Source organism: Colobus angolensis, unplaced genomic scaffold (genome assembly GCF_000951035.1).
Source record: "Colobus angolensis palliatus isolate OR3802 unplaced genomic scaffold, Cang.pa_1.0 Scaffold57, whole genome shotgun sequence".
NCBI classification, from domain to species: domain Eukaryota; kingdom Metazoa; phylum Chordata; class Mammalia; order Primates; family Cercopithecidae; genus Colobus; species Colobus angolensis.
Window position 1 is genome coordinate 9,490,787 of NW_012119265.1, and position 21,355 is coordinate 9,512,141.

The window sequence follows — 21,355 nt, forward strand, 5'->3', positions numbered from 1 at the left end:
ACATGTGGGATATATTCCTTATGTTTTAATTAGCTCATTTTTATTATATAAAATTGTCAGATGACAAATTTAACTTATTTTGATATTATAAAATAATATAAAGATAAAATAATTTAAATTTATTTCGTTTGAATTCTTCTAAAACATCTTAACATTCTAAAGATAGTACCTTTGTGTGAAATTTTTTAAGTCTTTTTTTCTTTGTATAGCAGTTTATTCCATAATCAGTATCTAAATGTCAAACCTTAAGTAGAATTAAACATTTTTAACGTTCCAAGAATATACATGTCCAAATGAGCTTTTCATGAGCTTGGTTCAACTCTTTCTTGTTTTTGAAAATGCATGAAAGAAAACAGCCATATGTAAGACCAGGGCAGCACATCAGTAGTTAAGCCATATTATAGAGCCAGATTTCAAAGCTGTCAAAACAACCCAGGGTGCATTTAACTTAGGCTAAGCTATCTTCTGAGACACAGGGATAAAATAACTTTAAATTATTTAAACAAAGTGGAAGTGACTCTGATTTTAGTGTATATAAGCATTTATCCTCTATTGAATGCTCTTAAAACTAAAAACATTTAACAATGTTTGCATTTAATCATTTGTTGAATTTAACAACATTAAAATCATTCCTCCTCTTCTCTCTGCAGTTGTCTGACTTACATCTTACAAATAAGTAAATTGAACATACACTTTGTAGGCTCCATACTGAAAAAGAAAAAAACTAAATATTTCCATCATAATTTGATTGTTGAGAAGTGTGGTTAGAAGTGGCCTGCATATGCAAATGAATGTATGGATATTAAAGAGAGTCAGTGTAGATAACATACTGAATTTTTCTCTCACAGATAATTGACAATGCAATCATTGCATAGGTAGGAGTAATTTAGTTTTCATAGCCAATAGCTTAAAGCAGATTAAATGTATTGATATGATATGTCTACTGCAGTTTTGTTTCTGTCATGACAGATACTTTTTAATTCAATGCAGATTTCTACTGTAGCAGTCATATGGAAATAATACCCATATTCTACATTTATTGTAATACCTTATAAACCATGTGCTCAGATTTTTACCTGTGAGCACAGTTTAAATTTAATCTACAGTGGGGCAATGAAGAACACTCTGTATGCTTTTTTTTTTTTTTTTTTTTTTTGAGACAAAGTCTCGCTCCATCGCCCAGGCTGGAGTGCAGTGGCCTGATCTCAGCTCACTGCAAGCTCCACCTCCTGGGTTCACGCCATTCTCCTACCTCAGCCTCCCGAGTAGCTGGGACTACAGGCACCCGCCACCTCGCCCGGCTAGCTTTTTGTATTGTTTTTTTTTAGTAGAGAGGGGGTTTACCGTGTTAGCCAAGATGGTCTGGATCTCCTGACCTTGTGATCCGCCCGTCTCGGCCTCCCAAAGTGCTGGAATTACAGGCTTGAGCCACTGCGCCCAGCCCTGTATGCTTTTTTAAATACTCTTTTTAATTGGCATGTTTATTTTATTATTTATTTATTTAGAGACAGAGTTTTCCTCTGTTGCCCAGGGTGGAGTACAGTGGCACGATCTCAGTTCACTGCAACTTCCACCTCCCGGGTTCAAGCAATTCTCCTGACTCAGCCTCCCAAGTAGCTGGGATTTCAGGTGCATGCTAATTTTTTTTTTTTTTTTTTTTTTTTTTACTAGAGATAGGGTTTCACCATGTTGGCCAGGCAAGTCTTGAACTCCTGACCTCAAGTGATCCACCCACCTCGGCCTCCCAAAGTGCTGGAATTACAGATGTGAGCCACCATGCCCAGCTGCCGTGTTTATTTTAGATTATCTGAATGTTAGCTTTTAAAATACATAGTGGTTAGGAAAAGGAAACGTATGTATAGTAACCCAGAATTTTGGAAGGATACCAATTTTTCATTTATTATTTTTGTCAATATGTATTTGTAAATATGTATAGTATTTATATCACATTTTTAAAAAATCAGTTCAGAAACTATTATTTTCTTATATTCTTTGAATAATATAAATTAAAACCTATATTTTATCTGTTCTCCCAGATCTGATTTTCATTTAAAAAATTTAACCTAAATTTTTGCCCCCTCTAAAATATTTTACAATTTTAAAAATAAATTTTATCAGTGCCTCAGAATGATACCAAGATGGATTTACCTTTTTTGGTAAATTTACTTTTTTTTGGTGTATTTTAGAACACAAACGAATTACCATTTGTTCTAACAGTTCTATATTTAGTGCAGATTAGTATTCTAAGCAGTTTTAATAAGTCAGTAATCCAATTAGACAACTTTTTTTTTTAAGAGACAGAATCTCTTTCTCCAGTCACCCAGACTGGAGTGCAGTGGCATGATCATAGCTCACTGCAGCCTCAAACTCCTGGGCTTAAGTGATTCCCTTGCATCAGCTTTCTGAGTAGCTAGAACGACAGCCGCATGCCACCATGCCTGTATAATTTCTTTTTTCTTTTTGAGACAGAGTCTCGCTCTGTCTCCCAGGCTGGAGTGCAGTGGCGCCATCTCGGCTCCCTGCAAGGTCCGCCTCCTGGGTTCACGCCATTCTTCTGCCTCCGCCTCCCCAGTAGCTGGGACTACAGGCACCCGCTACCACGCCCGGCTAATTTTTTGTATTTTTAGTAGAGACGGGGGGTTTCACCATGTTAGCCAGGATGGTCTTGATCTCCTGACTTCGTGATCCGCCCGCCTCGCCTTCCAAAGTGCTGGAATTACAGACGTGAGCCACCGCGCCCGGTCAGATAATTTTTTTTTAAATGTTTGTAGAGACAGAGTCTCATTATGTTGCCCAGGCTAGTCTTTAACTCGTGTATTCAAGCGATCCTCCCACCTTGGCCTCCCAAAATGCTGAGATTATAGGTGTGAGCCACTGCACTGGCCTGAAATAGAGAATTATTTAAATGGATTTTAGTCAGAAGCTTTCCTTCTGCTGAACACTATGTTAGACATTATAGGGTGTGGAAATTTAACTGGACACTAGTCTTAAGGATCTGCCAATCTAGTAGGGGAGATAAATTTCTTTTCAAACATAGAGAACAATGTGTGCAATATATAATTAAGTATTGATATATTTGCTTCAGAATAAGAGTCTCAAGAGTTGAGAGAAGAGAAGGCTCACTGAGAGCTAGAGTAAAGGAGGATTTTAAAGGAAATACAACTTGAGTTGAGTTGAGCCACAGAAGATACAAAGGGCTTAGAGCAGAGAGCAGGAAGGGAGGCCTTTTGTGCAAGTGAACAAATATTTTTAATACTTAATCTCCTTTTTGCTTTGTCATTCCAACCCCAAGACATCTTCTAACCAACCTGAGCAAGGACTTCCTGTTAGTCTTTTCTCTTTGTTATTGGGTCTCGTTTCACTCCCGTTCTGTACTTCTGCTCTGTGGAACATCATCTCTATCCACCCCATACCACCATGCAGGCGTGGAGTTGGGATGGATCTTTGCAGAGAAATTAGCTGTAGTAACTAAACTATTAATATAAAATCAGGCTACTACTTATTTTTTTCTAATTAATAAAAATTAATGATAATATTGCATTTTGGAGCATTGCTTTGAAATATTTTGATTTGAAAGCTTAAGAAATAACAACTGATAAATGAGGCAGCTCACATACAGAATTTATCAAGGTACATGGTGCACAGCAAGTCCTCAGTAAATGTTTCTTTCTGCCAACACTACCATTGTTAGTAAGGGGAAAATATAAGAAACTGAATTTGGGCCCGTGCAGTGGCTCACACCTGTAATCCCAGCACTTTGGGAGCCTGGGACAGGCAGATCACTTGAGCCCAGGAGTTCGGCCTGGGCAACTGGCAAAATCTCGTCTCTACAAAAAACACAAAAATTAGCTGGGTGTGATGGCCACGCACCTGTAGTCCCAGCTACTTGAGAGGCTGTGGTGGGAGGATGGTTTGAGCCTGGGAGGTGGAGGTTGCAGTGAGCTGAGATTCTGTTACTACACTCCAGACTGGGTGACAGAATGAGACCCTGTCTTAAAAAACAAGAAAAGAAACTGAATTTGGAGCAGTTTCACCCTCACCCCATCCTCATCACCCTCACCCTTTTTTTTTTTTTTTTTGGAAAACCTATCAAGATAATGATGGTGAGATTATTGCTTTTGATTTTGTTATTTCCTTTTGGTAAGTTGACTGTTTCATTTTATGTCATATTGAAAACTTACCTAGAAATGTCAAAGCAACTTGTCTAGTTTATCTTTATACAGTAATTTTTTTCTTGGTGAGTTTTTTAATTAAAAGTGATTCTTTAGTTCACTCCTTAACTTAATCCTAAAAGTATGCGTTTGCCTTATATTTGTTTTATCACTGTGTAAAGTTTTGATTAAATTAGTCAAAATCCGCCGGGCGCGGTGGCTCAAGCCTGTAATCCCAGCACTTTGGGAGGCCGAGACGGGCGGATCACGAGGTCAGGAGATCGAGACCATCCTGGCGAACACGGTGAAACCCCGTCTCTACTAAAAAATACAAAAAAAAACTAGCCGGGTGAGGTGGCGGGCGCCTGTAATCCCAGCCACTTGGGAGGCTGAGGCAGGAGAATGGTGTGAACCCGGGAGGCGGAGCTTGCAGTGAGCTGAGATCCGGCCACTGCACTCCAGCCCAGGCGACAGAGCGAGACTCAGTCTCAAATAAATAAATAAATAAATAAATAAATAAGTCAAAATCCAAAACTAGGTAAATACAAAGTAGGAATAGAAATAGTGTTTACGTATTGATCTCCTACAAAGGACAAATACTTTATACTTTCTTGTCCCTTTGTGCACTGGGATTCAGCCTGGAGCAAACATTTACAGAGTAATTATGTGCCCTGAAACAACAGCAACAATGGTAATATTGACAAAGCCACAGCTATAGGTCTAATAACAGGATGGCCACAATTAAGAGTAAAAACGTGAAACATTTTCATTGATTAATTCTGGGAAACAGCATCCCTCTGGATTTATTTTAATGTTGTTTTTTTTTTTTTTTTTACCAGCTGGAGTTCCCTAGCTATATGCTCTTATTCTAGCCAGCTTTCTCCACATTCGCCAAAAATAATTCAAATCTGTAAAAGTAAGGAGGGGCAGCACTTAATGCGTACCTCAGAAATCCCTGAGCTCCTCCTGTGTATAACGTCTCTACTTCTTTCTTCCTGTGGCCTTTCCGTAAACTGCTATTAAATGTTTCTCTATTCACTAATACCTACTCCACAAATAACCATATTCCTATATGACAGTCACTGAAAACATCATGTTCCTATTTTTAGTTGCACTTAAAAAAAAATGCCTTGATGATGTTGGAATTTTGAAAGTTGACACAAGAGTACCCTTAGTCTTTAATGGGGAAGATCTCTACTTAACACCCTGCAGTCTCCAACCCCCTCCCTGCCACAGGTGACCTTGTTAAATGTTGACCCCATTCTAACCAGGAAAAGTCACAGAAGCAGAGACTCTTCTATTAGCATCTGATTTAATATGGTATGAGATTAATTGAAATGATACTGACCTATTTAAATTCAGTTTCTTATTCGTTTTATAAGAAATGATCTGAGTGCTGATTCTGTTTACTTTTTTAGGTAATAATTAAAAAATGGTCCATCCCTTGTCCTCTGACATTAAATTATGTAGAGAAATGCTTCCAGGTAATAGCTTATATTTTCTTTTCAGTTTCTTCCTTTTTATTTTAAACTAAAAAGAAAAGAAAGACTAATGATTCTTTTCTGATTAATGAAAAAGTAATGGCTATATTGCATTTTAGAACTTTGTTTTGAAATACTTTGATTTGAAAGCCTAGTAATAATAAATTCATCATTTTTATTGATATATTCTGAAATTTAATGGCTGTTGGTTTCTCTTTTTCCCCTCAATACTCTTTAACAGATTTCAAATGCTACAGATGATTGTAAGCCAAAACTCTTTCATTTCTCCAAAGAGGTGTGTAAGTTATTAACAGATACTTTTAGTTGATTTTTCACATTTCAAGTTTTAAGAGGTTTGTGTAACAGGGTCTCTTAGGTCTTTGTACCTGTAACTAATTAATTTTCATGAAAGTGCTAAGTATAGGATTGCCTACCAGAAGAATACTATTATTTAACACAGGGTGGCCTATTATGAAACAGCCACCTTTTTTTTTTTTTTTTTCCCCTGGCATGCCTTTAAATGGAGCCTGTTTTAAATGGGCCTCTGCCTAAAAGAACAGATTTACCGAATGTCTGGTCTGGCCAATAAGGTCCTCTGTGTATACAGACTTCCTGTTGCCCTCTGGACTTGTAAAGCTAAATAGCCAATTATATCAAAAACTCTTCCCTTGTGAGTAGAGCCTTGGTCTGTAGCTAAACAGCGTCATCATTGGACTAGGGATTGAGCACTGCCAATATATCTTCTGGCCAACATTCCAAAGTTGAAATTTATGATGCCAGGAGTCGAGACTAGGAGACCAAGTCCCTTTGCCTTCTCTAAGAGCTGTAGGATACTGGAAATGCCTGTAAGAGCCCCTAAGCATCAGCAGAGGAGACAAGAACTGTGACATGGATAGTCTCTGCTTTACCACTCTAGAAAAGCTCAAAGTCTTCCCTGTTGCTGCAAGCTTCTTCGTCTATACTTTCTGACTCTGCTGAAATGCTATTTTGGATAGGTCCCACATGCTAGAATCCCCCCTGCTCATGTACAACTCTATTACTGTAGAATGTTGGCGTGGTTACTTCACCATGCAGAATTTTCCTTTTTATCTCTAGTTTTTAAATGAGAAATATCTCTCTGGTCCAAAAGGGAGATTACCAAATCTTTTACATGGTAAAGACCTCCAGGTGCCTTAAAGATCTAGGTAGGATAATTGACAAGCCAGGAAATTGAGCAATATATGAAATAGAGAATTTGTGAATTAAACTCTCATTTTCCTAGTCCAGCCTCAGGAAACACTACAACTTCCTCTCTCCTAAATCCCTTCAGATATTTTAAGACTCTAGGCATTTTGTCCCAAGATAGGTCTTCATTTCTGGAATTTCTTTTGTTTAAGAGCCTAAAGTTAGTTAAGTGGAAATTTTTTTAGAGCAGAAATGAAAAAATAGATCACCATCTTCTATTTGGTAAAGATGGTATTTTCACTTAAATGATAACTTCTTTTGCTTTACTCTGACTCTTAAGTATTCTAATAATAAAAACAAAACAAAACCTTATACTTGTATATTACATTGGATCTCTTAAGAATTTGTAGGTCTAGAATAAATGATATTCATTCCCATTGAAAGAGATCCTAATCAAAGATACTGGCAATATTAAAATGTGATTAATATTTTTGGTATTCCCTTGGATTAAGTTCATGAAAGCAGGTTCAAGAGTATTAACTATTAGTGCTGCTTAGAGTAAAAAGATACGTTTAAATGGTGCATACATTTAGAAGACTAAGAATTAAAAAAGAACATTTCTAAAATGTTATTTTATCTCATTTAAATATTATTTATCTTATGTAATTCTTAAAATCTTATCCAGATAATGTAAAAGTAGTGATTGTAGTAAAAGCAACATGGTATGGGAAACCAAACAAAAAATATTCTGGCTAGTACAGGCAAGCCCACTTCAAATAAAATATTTGCTGGTGATCACAAGTGTTTTCTCTTTTAAAAAATTCTTATTTTATAAAGAGAGGAGTCATTAAAGATGAAATAAATGTAATCAAATTGATTTTTTAAAGAACTGAGTTTTTTGTCAAATGAAATAATGGCTTCAGTAGAGCGACATTTAATAATTTTGTCTTTTTAAAATTTTTTTCAGAGTGCGTATGCCTTACCAACCATGGCTTTTTCATTTCTCTGCCATACCTCAATATTGCCCATATACTGTGAACTTCAAAGGTACTATAGAATCCTGGAATATTTTAAATATATTGTGTTTCTTTTTACCTCTAGGGCTTTCAGATTGAATGACATTCTCTTTTATTAATCCTTTCCTCTCATCAGTGGATCCTAAGTGTTAGTTTAAAACAAGACAAACTAGAGTTAGTTCTGTTCAAGGTGAGAATGTTTCCTACGAGTGTAATCTTTGAGGCTGGCTCACACCTGTAATCCCAGCACTTTGGGAGGCCGAGGCGGGTGGATCACCTGAGGTCAGGAGTTCAAGACCAACCTGGCCAACATGGTGAAACCCCGTCTCTACTAAAAATACAAAAAAATTAGCTGGATGTGGTGGCGGACACCTGTAATCCCAGCTACTCGTGAGGCTGAGGCAGGAGAATTGCTTGAACCCAGGAGGTGGAGGTTACGGTGAGCCAAGATCACACTACTGTATTCCAGCCTGGGCGACAGAGTGAGACTCTGTCTCAAAAAAAAAAAAGAGAAGCGTAATTTTTGTATACTAATTTCAAATGAGGAATTCTAGTGTATGGTTATTGATGAAGTTGTTCTTGAATGAGGAATTCTCTCTATGAGCTTAGGACATACTTGCTTCTTTATATATAATTCAGATCACTTATTCTACCTTTGCCATTTTTGTCTTTTAGTCCTTCAAAGAAAAGAATGCAGAATGTTACCAATACAGCAATTGCTTTAAGTTTTCTCATTTATTTTATATCTGCACTCTTTGGCTACCTCACTTTTTATGGTAAGTACATTTTAAAATTATAGATGACAAAATAATAGTTACATAGATGGCCTCACGCCAATGTATAGACTTTACTTATGCCTTTTATTACTAAGTTAATTTGTTCAGGTCACCAAATTACAATGCAGAACTGTGGTAGTTCTTGAGGCCTAAACAATTGGATTATCTTTCTTTTAGAAAGGTAGTTCAGGTTTCAGATTAATGACTTCTTTGATGAAAATTTTCTTAAACACTTAAGTAAAACATCAGGCTTAGGGACATTGATTCTTCCTATAAGAAAAAAATGTGCAATTTTAATGATTCTGTTTTTCTTAAATTTTTAATTCAATATATTAGTCTAATTCAGAAATGTGGGGGTTGGGTGAGTCAGTCATCTTCATTGCAAAAGAACAAGTTGAGAAAGGAAAGGGTTTTACACTGGACTATAGCTGTATACTTAGATGTCAGACATCTCTGCCTTCAGACCTAGTTATCACAGGATTCAGCAGATGTGCATTCTATGATGCACCATGACCTTTCTCCTTAATTATTTTTACAGGTTCTTTTAAATTTATGCAACAAAAATAAAATTGTGTTTTCTTTCTTTTACAAAAATGGTCTGCTTTGTATGTTGATTTTTTTTTCCTCTTCTGATAAGAACCTCAAGAAAAAGTAAAGTTCTGTGTACACAATCAGGAAAAGCATTATTTCCAATGTGAGCATAGTGCCGGCTAGAGACACTACAAAGAAAGTTAAAACAGATTGTCAAACTTTTCTGCTCATCATCAATAAACCAAAATTACTTAAATATATAAACTTTATTTTTAGATGTTGGGTTTGTTTGTTTTTATACAGACTTGAACTCAATAAGACTTTTCTGTGTCAATAAGATACTATAACAGGGTCTCTTGGGATCCAAATATGTTTTTTATAGTGGAATAGCTATATATTTCTTTTATTAGGATCCTCAGCAATGAGAAAAAGGCTAAAAAAACTGACCTCCTTCTTCTCCTTATGGATAAATATAACTATCTGGAAGAAACCTCAGATGGCTTGCCAATATCCAGGCTGGCTGAGAAATTGTTACATGAATCACCATTAGGTGCTTAGAAGCTGTATTAAACTGTAGCTGTATTAAATTGAAAGGGATGTGGAGGAGGGATGGAAGCTAATACCTTTATTGAGCTAACATTTAAGCAAGTGTCAGGTATTTTATATTTACTGCCTAACTTAATCCTTATAACAACTCTGCAAGCTAAGTGTAGGTTCATTTAGGTTGAGTAATTAGACCAGATACTTGAAGCCAATTAATAGTGGAATTGGGATTTGAATCTAGTTTTGTCTCTCTCCAAAACCAGTGCCTTTATTGCTGTGCTGTCTCCTCAGAAACTGTGCTGTAGAAGCCAGATTTCCTTTATTCCAAGTTTTTGTTAAGGTGATTGATCTTTTAGGAAAAATATGACTCACTTAAGCTGTAGGCATCCATCTATGTATGTATCTATGTGTAATCTATCTAACATTGTTGCTTGAACACAAAGGCTAAAGGTTTTCATCATGTAGGTGGCATGTTTCCTAGACAGGGATTTGCTTAGTTATCAAGTAAAGCCATTATGTTGTCTCTGATTTAATCCCTTCTCCACCAATGCAAATTCTTCAGAGTATGCAAATTTTATATAATGGAGAAATACACATCTAAGAAAATCACATGGTAGGTAGGTAGGCAGATAGATGGGTGGATGAATAAGAGAGAGAGAGAGAGAATAAATGATACAAAAGTAAATTCTTCTCCAAAGACAGAAGAGGCAGATATTGATTTGCTCTTGGATTGTGAATCATAACCAAGAAAAGCCCTTGATCATATCTTTCTATCAGGATAACAGGAGCTTTGTGTCATAGGAAGAAATTGCTGATGGAACCTGAGATCTTATCATAAGGGCTAGCCTCAACTTCAGGCTTCTAATTCGTTTTACAGATGAGCAACTAAAGCTCAGAGAGGCAAAGTGACCTGTCACAGAATTAAAGGCAGGTGTCCTGAATACTAATCCAGTGTTCTTTCTGCTACTTTGTGATAATCTTTGTAAACTTAATACCCTGTTTGACAATGTGTATTAAACAGGACCGCCTCCTGACTTCAATGGCATATATAACTTGCAGAGCACCATTAGGCCCTTTCTGAGATTTGTAGAGATTTGTCTGAATCCGGGGAAGCATGCAGTACTCTATCCCTCACATATGTTATGGCTCAGTTAAGAACACAGAGTGACTGGCTCAGAAGAAGGGTTTTCATCCTGGGAAAGTAGAAAGTGGACATGTGACATCTATTTTGAATTTATAATAAATCTAGTTCTTCAAGATTCAGGAGCTGCTTTGGATCCTTTTATCCAGAGCTCCCAAAGCTTAATTTCAAAATTTGTCAGATTAAAGGGACCTATAGGTATGTACCTAGGTTAATGATACTTGCTCTGATTACAGCTGTGAAAGAAAGAGAAAAGGGTTCCTCTGGTGAGCCAAGCCAATGCTCAAATGTTGCATAATAACCAGGCCATTTAAAAAGTCTATGAGGTTGTTAAGCAAGAAGTGTTAATAGCTCATTTTATGATTCAGAAAATGGAAATAAAATAGTTTGCCATATTTCTCCAAAGACTCACAAGTATCTCACAGACTCACAAGAATCCAGATTTCCTGGCTCTTCTTAGTCTCCTACTTAGTCCAAATCCCACATTGTTTAAAGTATGTTTGTGATACTTTGGACAATTCATTTCTCTCCTGTTTCCATTATCACTAGTCTAGTTCAGATTCTCTTTACCTCTCAGTGATTGTAACAGTAACTGTTACGCCTGTTTGGGGTCTCTTTTTCTTCCTATCCATACTCCTGCTTAGTTCAGATCATAATACACTGTTCTTTCTAAGTCATTGTTGCATTTCTGTGGCCTAGCAGATTGAGGCCACACCATGCAGAACTGTATTACTAGGTCTTAAATGCATTTCCAGCCCTCTCACCCACACACTGTTTCATCCACTCTAGTACTTACTAGACCACTTATTTTCTCAGATGCAAATTCCCTTTGCTTTTGTTTGTGCTGCTCCTTGCTTCTAGAGAATCTCTCCCCCCACATCTTTGAACATCAGCACACACGCATTGACTCATGTAATGTTCTTAGTAACCCTATAGTTCAGCATATTACCATCCCCATTTTAAAGATGTAGGAACTGAGAGACTCAGAGAAGTTAAGTTGCTAGTAACTGGTGGGATTTAAACATGTTCTGTGTCATCACAGTTTAGAATCTCCATAGCTCTTGTTTAGAACTCTCTGGCCACTTACATGTGTGTATCACACTTTTTGTCATATCTATATGTATTCATCTTAGCTCTTCTTAAAGTTCCCTGAGAACAGAGGTATGTTTCCTTTGGTTGTTGATTTCCCTCAAAGAATCCTTTCTAAAATACTCTCAAATTTAAAAACACCCTTCTATTTTAAGTACAAACTGATACTTTCCCACAAAACACTGATATCCAGTGTTTCTGGCACCCTCAGTCTTCTTTCACCTTGTCTTGAGTTGAGGTGAGGGAGACATTGTGAGAATGCAAGAACACTGTGGAGCAAAGCTTGGTTGGCATGTATAAATCCTATTGCTGACCACCACACACTGGCGTACTAAGTAAGACATTTCCCTAACACTTCTCTTTTTTATCTAAAACATGAATCCACAGATGAAATGTAACATGCACCAAACTCTGAGATTCTAGAAAACACTGTGGTATTGAGGAAAAGATACTGGCTCTAGCACCAAAAAGAAGTAGGTGTATGGCACTGCCGCTTTGTGTTATGTGATCTTAGGCAAATCATTTAACACCTCTGGACCTACCTATGTGTTAATATTGTTATTATAGGGACTAAATTCAACAACACATGTGAAAGCACTTTATAAACAAACAGCACAAATGGTCAAACCCTTAGATTATGGAAAGGTTCCAAAGAGATAATTTAGTATACATATTCATTGTCATATTATAATTTTAGAGGTTCTGGTTGTTCTGGTTTTTATTAAAAGAAAAAGAGTGTTAGGTTTCAAGAAGATATTTAATTAATGTCTCTGTTTCATAGGCTAGGGGAAAGGCCAGGATTTGGTAATGGGAATCTAAAACCTGTTGTCATCCATTAGTGCAAAGGAAAACAATTTTTTTACTATTGATATCTGAGTACTTTATAATGTAATCCTTATTATTTTATCTACAGACAAAGTGGAGTCAGAATTACTAAAAGGTTATAGTAAATACTTACCACATGATGTTGTTGTCATGACTGTGAAGTTATGCATACTATTTGCTGTGCTTTTGACAGTCCCTCTAATCCACTTCCCTGTAAGTACTCTTAAAGGGTTTTGTTGCCTAGTATGGATGCTTCCTAATAGGGCAACACATTCTTTACAGAATAGAATGCTTGAATCATATCTAGTCTTGTATATGTTATTCACTTGTCAAGTAATTGATCAAAGACTTCATACTTGCATATGGCCCCATGAAAGCATAAAAATAACAGTGAGCCACTAAGCTAATTTGTGCTTTTTGAGATTTAGTTTAGCTTTCCGTTCTCCCACATCATTGTTTCCAATTTAGAAACTATAGTTCTTCTAAAGTTTTGGGGTTTTTTCCCCTCTTTAATTCTGTATTCTGTTTTCAAAAAAAATGTGCATGAAGAGGAAAAAGTCAAGTCAGCAAAAATAAGGTCCTCTGGTTTATTGTAAATTTATTTTCACTTAAGCATTCTAGTTCAATCTTGATCAAAATATTTTATTTGCTCTAGAATTGTAATTCAAGGGGCAAAACAGATTTTCATTGCATCTGGTTGCTATACATAAGAGTCTTAAGAATTTCTGAGAAAATGGGAACAAAGGCTTTGGGTATAAATGCATCTGCATGGATGTCTTAAGTCTCTAACGCTGAGTTTTGTAAGAACTAGGCCTTCAAGCCTCCTCCCTGTGTGGGCTGCAGTGCCAAGATTACAGCAGGGACTGGATAAATTTTTTGGGGATGTGACCGCCTATTGTTCCCTTAGCAGTGGGAAGTGTAGTGAACTATTTTTTCATATTTACAGGCTGTAAAACATATAATATAAAATAAAATAGTAAGTGATATTTCTTTCCCATGGCATGATTTCTTTTTCTTTTATAAATTGTCTGTTTTTTTTTAATCTGTTGAATTTAATGAAAATGATTCTTTGAGATTTTTTTCATATTTGTATTATTGGTCATTTAAAAAAATTATGCAACCTAAAAAAATTGCATGTGAAAATTTTTTCTAGCATTAAAGCTAGGTATTTTTATGAAGCTTACACAGAAAGCGTTAGTATATAAACAGTTTATGTGTATAAACACCTTATAATAATAGTTTATGCTGTATTTTTGGAATCTAAATGATGTAGGAGGCAAAAATATCATGGTTATTGTATATGTTTCTCTCAGCAAATATTTGGACTTTGACATTTCCTCTTTGCTATATGTTTCTTTTTCTGTAATACAGGCCAGAAAAGCTGTAATGATGATATTTTTCTCCAATTTTCCATTCTCGTGGATTCGCCATTTTTTGATCACTCTAGCACTCAATATTATCATCGTTTTACTTGCAATATATGTTCCTGACATTAGAAATGTATTTGGTGTAGTTGGTAAGTTTTCTGTTTCAAAAAGTTCACATAATAAAATTGATAAAATTGTTACCCAGCCTCACATCTGAATCCAACAATATCCTCTCTTTTTTTCCCTCCAATTTAAAGGTGCCAGTACATCAACATGTTTGATTTTTATATTCCCAGGATTGTTTTATCTTAAACTTAGCAGAGAGGATTTTCTCTCGTGGAAAAAATTCGGGGTAGGTTGTTTTTATTTCTTTCTTTTAAGACTTCTATTTTAAGAAATAGTTTGTCAGTTTATATTATTTTACATACATCAAGAAAATCAATATATTTTAAAATATAAAATACATTATTTCAGAGAGTAGAGGCTTAACAAATAATTGTGTTTTTTATCTTTTTTCTTGTTTCTACAGGCATTTGTTTTGCTCATCTTTGGAATTTTGGTTGGGAATTTTAGTTTAGCACTCATCATTTTTGATTGGATTAACAAATAAAAGAAATATTTTCCTACTTCTTACAAGAATAAAGTACCTCTATATGTAAGAATGAATTATTCTAGAAGACACCCTGGATGAAAAATAACATTTTAATAAAAAATATTAACAGAAAAGCAGAACAAAATGGCAGTGGGTATGGGGAAGTAAGAGTATAGCAGTTTTAATCAAAAAAAGAAACAAACTTGAAATGCTTTTAAACATATTGGGTCAATCTTTTGTTTTTTAAATTAATATTTTTAATGGTAGTTTTATGTTTGCAGAAATCCTGAACAGAAAGTACAGAGTTCACATATACCTTTTTACGCCAACATACAGTTTCCCCTATTATTAACCCATGTTCGTATGGTACGTTTGTTACATTTGATGAGCCAATATTAACTATTATTATTAACTAAAGTTCATAGTTTACCTTAGGTTTCATTCTTGGCAACGACTAGCAACCACTGATTTTTTTTTTAACTTTTATTTTAGGTTCAGGGTTACAAGTGAAAGTTTGTTACATAAGTAAACTTATGTCACAGGAGTTTGTTATACAGATTATTTCATCACCCAGGTATTAAACCCAGTACCCATTAGTTACTTTTCTGCTCCTCTCCCTCCTCCCACCCTCTACCCACAAGCCCAAGTTGTTTTTTCCTTTGTGTTCATAAGTTCTTATTATTTAGCTCTCACATATAAATGAAGACATGCAATATTTGGTTTTCTTTTCCTGTGTTAGTTTGCTAAGGATAAAAGCCTCCGTCTCCATCCATGTTCCTGCAAAAGACATGATCTTATTTTTTTTATGGCTGCATAGTATTCCATGGTGTATATGTACCATATTTTCTGTCCATCATTGCCCTATCCAGTCTGTCATTGATGGTATATAGGTTGATTCCATGTCTTTGCTATTGTGAATAGTGCTACAGTGAACATTTGTGTGCATGTGTCTTTATGGTAGAATAATTTATGTTCCTTGTGGTGTATACTCAGTAATGGGATTGCTGGGATGAATGGTAGTTTTGCTTTTAGCTCTTCGAGAAATCATCATACTGCTTCCACAATTGTTGAACTAATTTACACTCCCACCAAAAGTGTGTAAGTGTTCCCTTTTGTCCGCAACCTCACCAGCATCTGTTATTTTTTGACTTTTTAATAATAGCCATTCTGACTGATATGAGATGATAATCTCCTTGTGGTTTGGATTTGCATTTCTCTAAATGATCAGTGATACTGAGCTTTTTAATGTTCTTGTTGGCAGCATGTATGTCTTCTTTTGAGAAGTGTCTGTTCATGTCCTTTGCCCACTTTTTAATGGGATTGTTTGTTTTTCTCTTGTAAATTTGTTTAAATTCCTCATAGATGCTGAATATTAGACCTTTGTTGGATGTATAGTTTGCACATATTTTCTCCTATTCTGTAGGCTGTTTACTCTGATGATAGTTTTTTTTGCTGTACAGAAGCTCTTAAATTTAATTAGATCTCATTTGTCAGTTAATTTTTGCTTTTGTTGCAATTGCTTGGTGCTTTTGTCATGAAATCTTTGCCCGTTCCTGTGTCCGGGATGGTATTGCCTAGGTTGTCTTCCAGGGTTTTTAAAGTTTTGGGTTTTACGTTTAAGTCGTTAATCCATCCTGAGTTGATTTTTATATATGGTATAAGGAAGGGGTACAGCTTCAGTCTTCTGCATATGGCTAGCCAGTTATTCCAGCACCATTTATTGAATAGTGAGTCTTTTCCCCATTGCTTGTTTTTGTCAGCTTTGTTGAAGATCAGATGGTCATAGGTGTGTGGCCTTATTTCTGGGATCTCTGTACAGTTCCATTGGTCTATGTGTCTGTTTTTGTACCATTGCCATACTGTTTTAGTTCCTGTAGTCCTGTAGCATAGTTTGAAGTGGGTTAATGTGGTACTTCCAGCTTTGTTCTTTTTGCTTAAGATTGCCTTGGCTATTCAGGCCCTTTTTTGGTTCCATATGAATTTTAAAATAGTTTTATCTAGTTATGTGAAGAATGTCATTAGTAGTTTGATAGGAATAGCATTGAATCTGTAAATTGCTTTGGCCAGTATAGCCATTTTAATGATATTGATTCTTCCTATCCATGAACATGGAATGTTTTTCCATTTGTTTGTGTCTTCTCTGATTTCTTTAAGCAGTGTTTGATAATTCTCATTGTAAAAATCTTTCACCTCCTTGGTTAGCTATATTCCTAGGTATTTTATTCTTTTTGTGGTAGTTGTGAATGGGATTGCCTGATTTGGCTCTCAGTTTGGCTACTGGTGGTATATAGGAATGCTAGTAATTTTTGTATATCAATTTTATATCCTGAAACTTTGCTGAAGTTATCAGCTAAAAGAGCTTTTGGGTGGAGACTTTTCTAGATATAGAATCATGTCATCTAAAAACAGAGATAGTTTGACTTCCTCTCTTCCTGTTTGGATGTCCTTTCTTTCTTTCTCTTGCCTGGCTGCTCTGGCTAGGACTTCCAATACTATGTTGAATAGGAGTGGTGAGAGAGGGTGTCCTTATCTTATGCCAGTTTTCAAGGGAAATGCTTCCAGCTTTTGTCTATTCAGTATAATGTTGGCCGTGAGTTTGTCATGGATGCCTCTTATTATTTTGAGATATGTTCCTACAATACCTAGTTTGTTGAGAGCTTTTAACATGAAGGGGTATTGAATTTTATCAGAAGCCTTTTCTGCATCTATTGAGATGATCAGTGGTTTTTGTTTTTAGTTCTGTTTATGTGATGAATCACATTTATTGATTTGCATATGTTGAACCACCCTTGCATCTCATATAAGTGTACTTGATCATGGTGGATTAACTTTTAATGTGTTGCTGGATTCAGTTTGCAGGTATTTTGTTGAGGCTTTTTGCATCGATATTCATCAAGGATATTGACCTGAAGTTTTCTTTTTTTATTGTGTATCTACCAGGTTTTAGTATCAAGGTGATGCTGGCCTCATAGAATGAGTTGAAGAGGAGTCCCTCCTCCTCAATTTTTTTGGAGTGGTTTCTGTAGGAATAGTACCTGCTCTTCTTTGTACATTTCCACTGATCGTTTTACTGTGTCCGTAGTTTTGTCTTTTCCAAAATGTCATATAGTTGCAATCATACAGTATGTATCATTTTCAGACTGGCTTATTTCATTTACCAATATGCAATTAAGTTTCTTCTGTGTCTTTTTGTGGCTTAATAGCTCCTTTCTTTTTAGCACTGAATAGTATTCCATTGTATGGATGTACCACAGTTTGTTTATCCATTCACCTGTTGAAAGATCTCTTGGTTGCTTCCAAGTCTTTGCAATTACAAATAAAGCTGTTCTAAGCATTCGTGTGCAGGTTTTTTTGTTTTGTTTTGAGACAAAGTCTCACTCTGTCACCCAGGCTGGAGTGCAGTGGTGTGATCTCGGCTCACTGCAACCTCCACCTCTCAGGTTCAGGCGATTCTCGTGCCTCAGCCTCCCGAGTAGCTGGGAATACAGGCACCACCACTACGCCTGGCTGATTTTTTTCTATTTTTAGTAGAGATGGGGTTTTACCATGTTGGCCAGGCTGGTCTTGTACTCCTGACATCTGGTGATCCATCCACTTCGGCCTCCCGAAGTGCTGGGATTACAGGCATGAGCCACGGTGCCCAGCCCCTGTGTAGATTTTTGTGTAGACATAATGTCCAGCCTATTTGGGTAAATACTATGGAGCACAGTTCCTACATTGTATGGTAAGAATATATTTAGTTTTATGAGAAATTGCCAAACTACCTTCCAAAATGGCTGTAACATTTTATATTCCAGACAACAGTAAGAGTTTCTGTGGTGTCAGTGTTTTAGATTTTCGCCATTCTAATTGGCAGGTAGTGGTATCTCATTGTTTTAGTTTGCAGTTCCCTAATATGATATTGAGCATCTTTTCATATGTATTTTTACCATCTTTTTGTTTTGTTTGGTGAAGTATCTGTTTAGCTCAACTCTCTTTTGTCTTTTTTTTTTTTTTTTAAAAAAGACTGGGTCTTGCTATGTTACCCCAGCTGGATTTGAATTCCTGGGCTCAAATGATGCTAGTGCCTCAGCATACTGAGTAGCTGGGACTGCAGGCACACACCACCATTTTTTAATTGTTTTCTCATTGTTGACTTTTAAGCATTCTTTTTATATTTTATATTTCTTAGGGGGTTTTTGTTTGTTTTGGTTTGGTTTTTTGAGACAGAGTCTCACTTCTGTCACCCAGACTGGAGTTCAGTGGTGTAATCTCAGCTCACTGCAACCTCTGCATCCTGAGTTCAAGTAATTCTAGTGCCTCAGCCTCCCGAGTAGCTGGAATTACAGGCGCATGCCACCACACCCAGCTAAGTTTTGTATTTTTAGTAGAGATGGGGTTTCACCATGTTGGCCAGGGTGGTCGCAAACTCCTTACCTCAAGTGATCCACCCACCTCAGCCTCCCAAAGTGTTGAGATTACAGGCATAAGCCACCATGCCCAGCCAATTTCTGTTTTTTAAATGTGTTTTGCAAAGATTTTTTTTTTTTTGTGGCTTGCTGTTTTATTCTCTTAACAGTGTCTTTCAAAGAGAAGAAGTGTTTAAATGTTCTTAAATATATTGGGTCAATCTTTGTTTGTTTTAAGAAATCAGTGTATTAAATTTATATACAAAATAGATTCTTAGCTATGGTTTAATGTTGTCAGCATCAGTCACTAATAACAAAACTGAGATTGTTCTACATGGTGTTTTGCCCTCCCTGTAAATCCTATCTAAAAACTTTCCTCTTCTGTTCATTATGAGATAGACCTGTGATGACTGGCTGTGTACTTGAAAGTCCTTTCTCTGAGTTTTCTTAGTTGGTCACAAAAACAGGCAACATTCTACTTGGCAAACAGAGACAAAATATTGATCATTTCTATAATATTTTGTTTGGAGGTTATAAATCATTGCAGCTTCTCATTGACATGGCTTATTTCGGGTTAGGAACCAGAACTTAGGGCTCTGCTCCCAGGAAATTCTACATAAAGGACACATTGTTAGCAGCCTACCAAAGCCAGGGTGTATCAGTAAAAATGTAATCCTACCCCAGTACACATGTAAAGTAGAGAATTGCATGCCAAGTGCCAGTTTTCATATATGGAAATACACACTTTTGCAGGTGCCCCTTTGCTTCTCACGTAGGAAATAAGCCGAAAAATTGACAACTGAGCTTCTTTTTTGAGAAGATCTGGATACTTATTTGGCAACTGGAGAACAGCGTAGTATAATGGTAAAAGACCAAAGCTCTTGGGTTAGAAAGACTTGGATTCAAGTCTCAGTGAAAGGCACACTACGTAGCCTCTAAAGCCTCCATGTTCACATCTATAAAGTGGAGTTAATGCCTATTATACAGGATCATATTGATAGAATTGAATGCTCTCCATAAATTAGGTGCAGACCAAAACAGACTCTTTTGATAGATTAAATGTTTATCCCCTTTGTCCATTCCCTTTTCTAGACCAATGAAATGAATTTGCTTTCCACTAAGGACATGGAAACATATCTTGAATTTCTTCATCTTGCATGACAATTATTTTCAGAATCTTTCTCTAGCCTTCACTCACAGGGGAACTGGCCCCAAGTGCACGTTTTTAGTGCTTTCCCACAGTTTACCCCAGCTGTACTCTCCTACTAATAATGCCTTCCTGAAACTAGGCACTTAGAATGGTCCCAGAGCACAGCCAGACATGGCCTCCCATGTGGCTTCAGGTCAGCCAGAGCCAGTCAGTCCAATATCCTACTACTCGTACCCTCTTTTTCTGTTTATGACATTATGGATCCAAATACAGATAGGTGTGCAGCTGCTTAAATAAGTCTAACTCCAGCAATACCAAAATAACCCTAAATCTGCAACAGATGCAAGGATGCCCCCTGGGGCAATTGTTAAGTGTGATGACAGCTGGGCATCAATTAATACATTTGTCACCTGCTCATGAGATAGGATCATGGGAGGTTTTGCAAAGGGACAATCTATTGAACACTCTGCACAAAACTTAGTAGCAAGAAAAATTATTTGTGCAAGTATTCATTTTTATTTTACTTTAATGTTCTGCCTTATCTAGTTGCCTGTTTTGAGTCACAATTTTCTCTGTGCATTTAGATGAAGTTAATAAGATGGCTGGTGAGATCAGTGCCCCCTTCAAGCAAGATTACCAAAAAAACCTTATTCAAGTGCTCCTCAGAATTTTTCCTGGGAAATATGGGCCTTCTCATTATGGGCTTAATGTTCATAATTTATTAGGTAATAACTGTTTAAAATGAAACTAAGTAAAGCAGAAAATATATACTTTTCTAACATTTGGAGACTTGTTTGCTAAATTAAAAGACGAAGTGCCAAGACTATAAATTACTTTCGTATGTTGAGGGTGAATGTTTAAATTGTACTTTTTTTTTTTTAACAGAATGTTTACTCATGAGCTTAGCATTTAAATGGTTAAAACAAGCCTTTGAAGTTAACACTCCATTAAGATGAATGGGGGTAATTCACACCTCTGCTGGTGCTATATTATTTCAGTCTGGTTGCAGAGAAAACAAGACAGCAGTAGGTTGATTTACTGTGTGAAGGCCCTTTAAACACCCAAGGTCTGGAAATCTTTTGGGGTGTGTGTGTGTGTGTGTGTGTGTGTGTGTGTGTGTGTGTGTGTGTGTGTGTGCGCG

The 21,355-nt window shown here is 36.4% G+C and overlaps 1 protein-coding gene across 4 annotated transcripts in view; it reads left to right on the forward strand.

Annotated features, from left to right (window-relative positions):
- SLC38A6 (solute carrier family 38, member 6) overlaps positions 1-21,355 on the forward strand; it is a 96,686-nt gene that overhangs the window by 48,449 nt on the left and 26,882 nt on the right. For 2 of the 4 annotated variants that reach the window (XM_011961943.1, XM_011961946.1), the window contains exons 9-15: positions 5,570-5,635; positions 5,874-5,927; positions 7,764-7,843; positions 8,488-8,588; positions 12,806-12,930; positions 14,089-14,233; positions 14,342-14,436. In XM_011961943.1, coding sequence (XP_011817333.1) covers positions 5,570-5,635; positions 5,874-5,927; positions 7,764-7,843; positions 8,488-8,588; positions 12,806-12,930; positions 14,089-14,233; positions 14,342-14,436 — 666 coding nt within the window. Of the gene's footprint in view, positions 1-5,569; positions 5,636-5,873; positions 5,928-7,763; positions 7,844-8,487; positions 8,589-12,805; positions 12,931-14,088; positions 14,234-14,341; positions 14,437-14,613; positions 14,890-16,342; positions 16,345-21,355 lie in introns of those variants that run through there. The other 2 variants (XM_011961944.1, XM_011961947.1) reach the window with 2 other exon arrangements.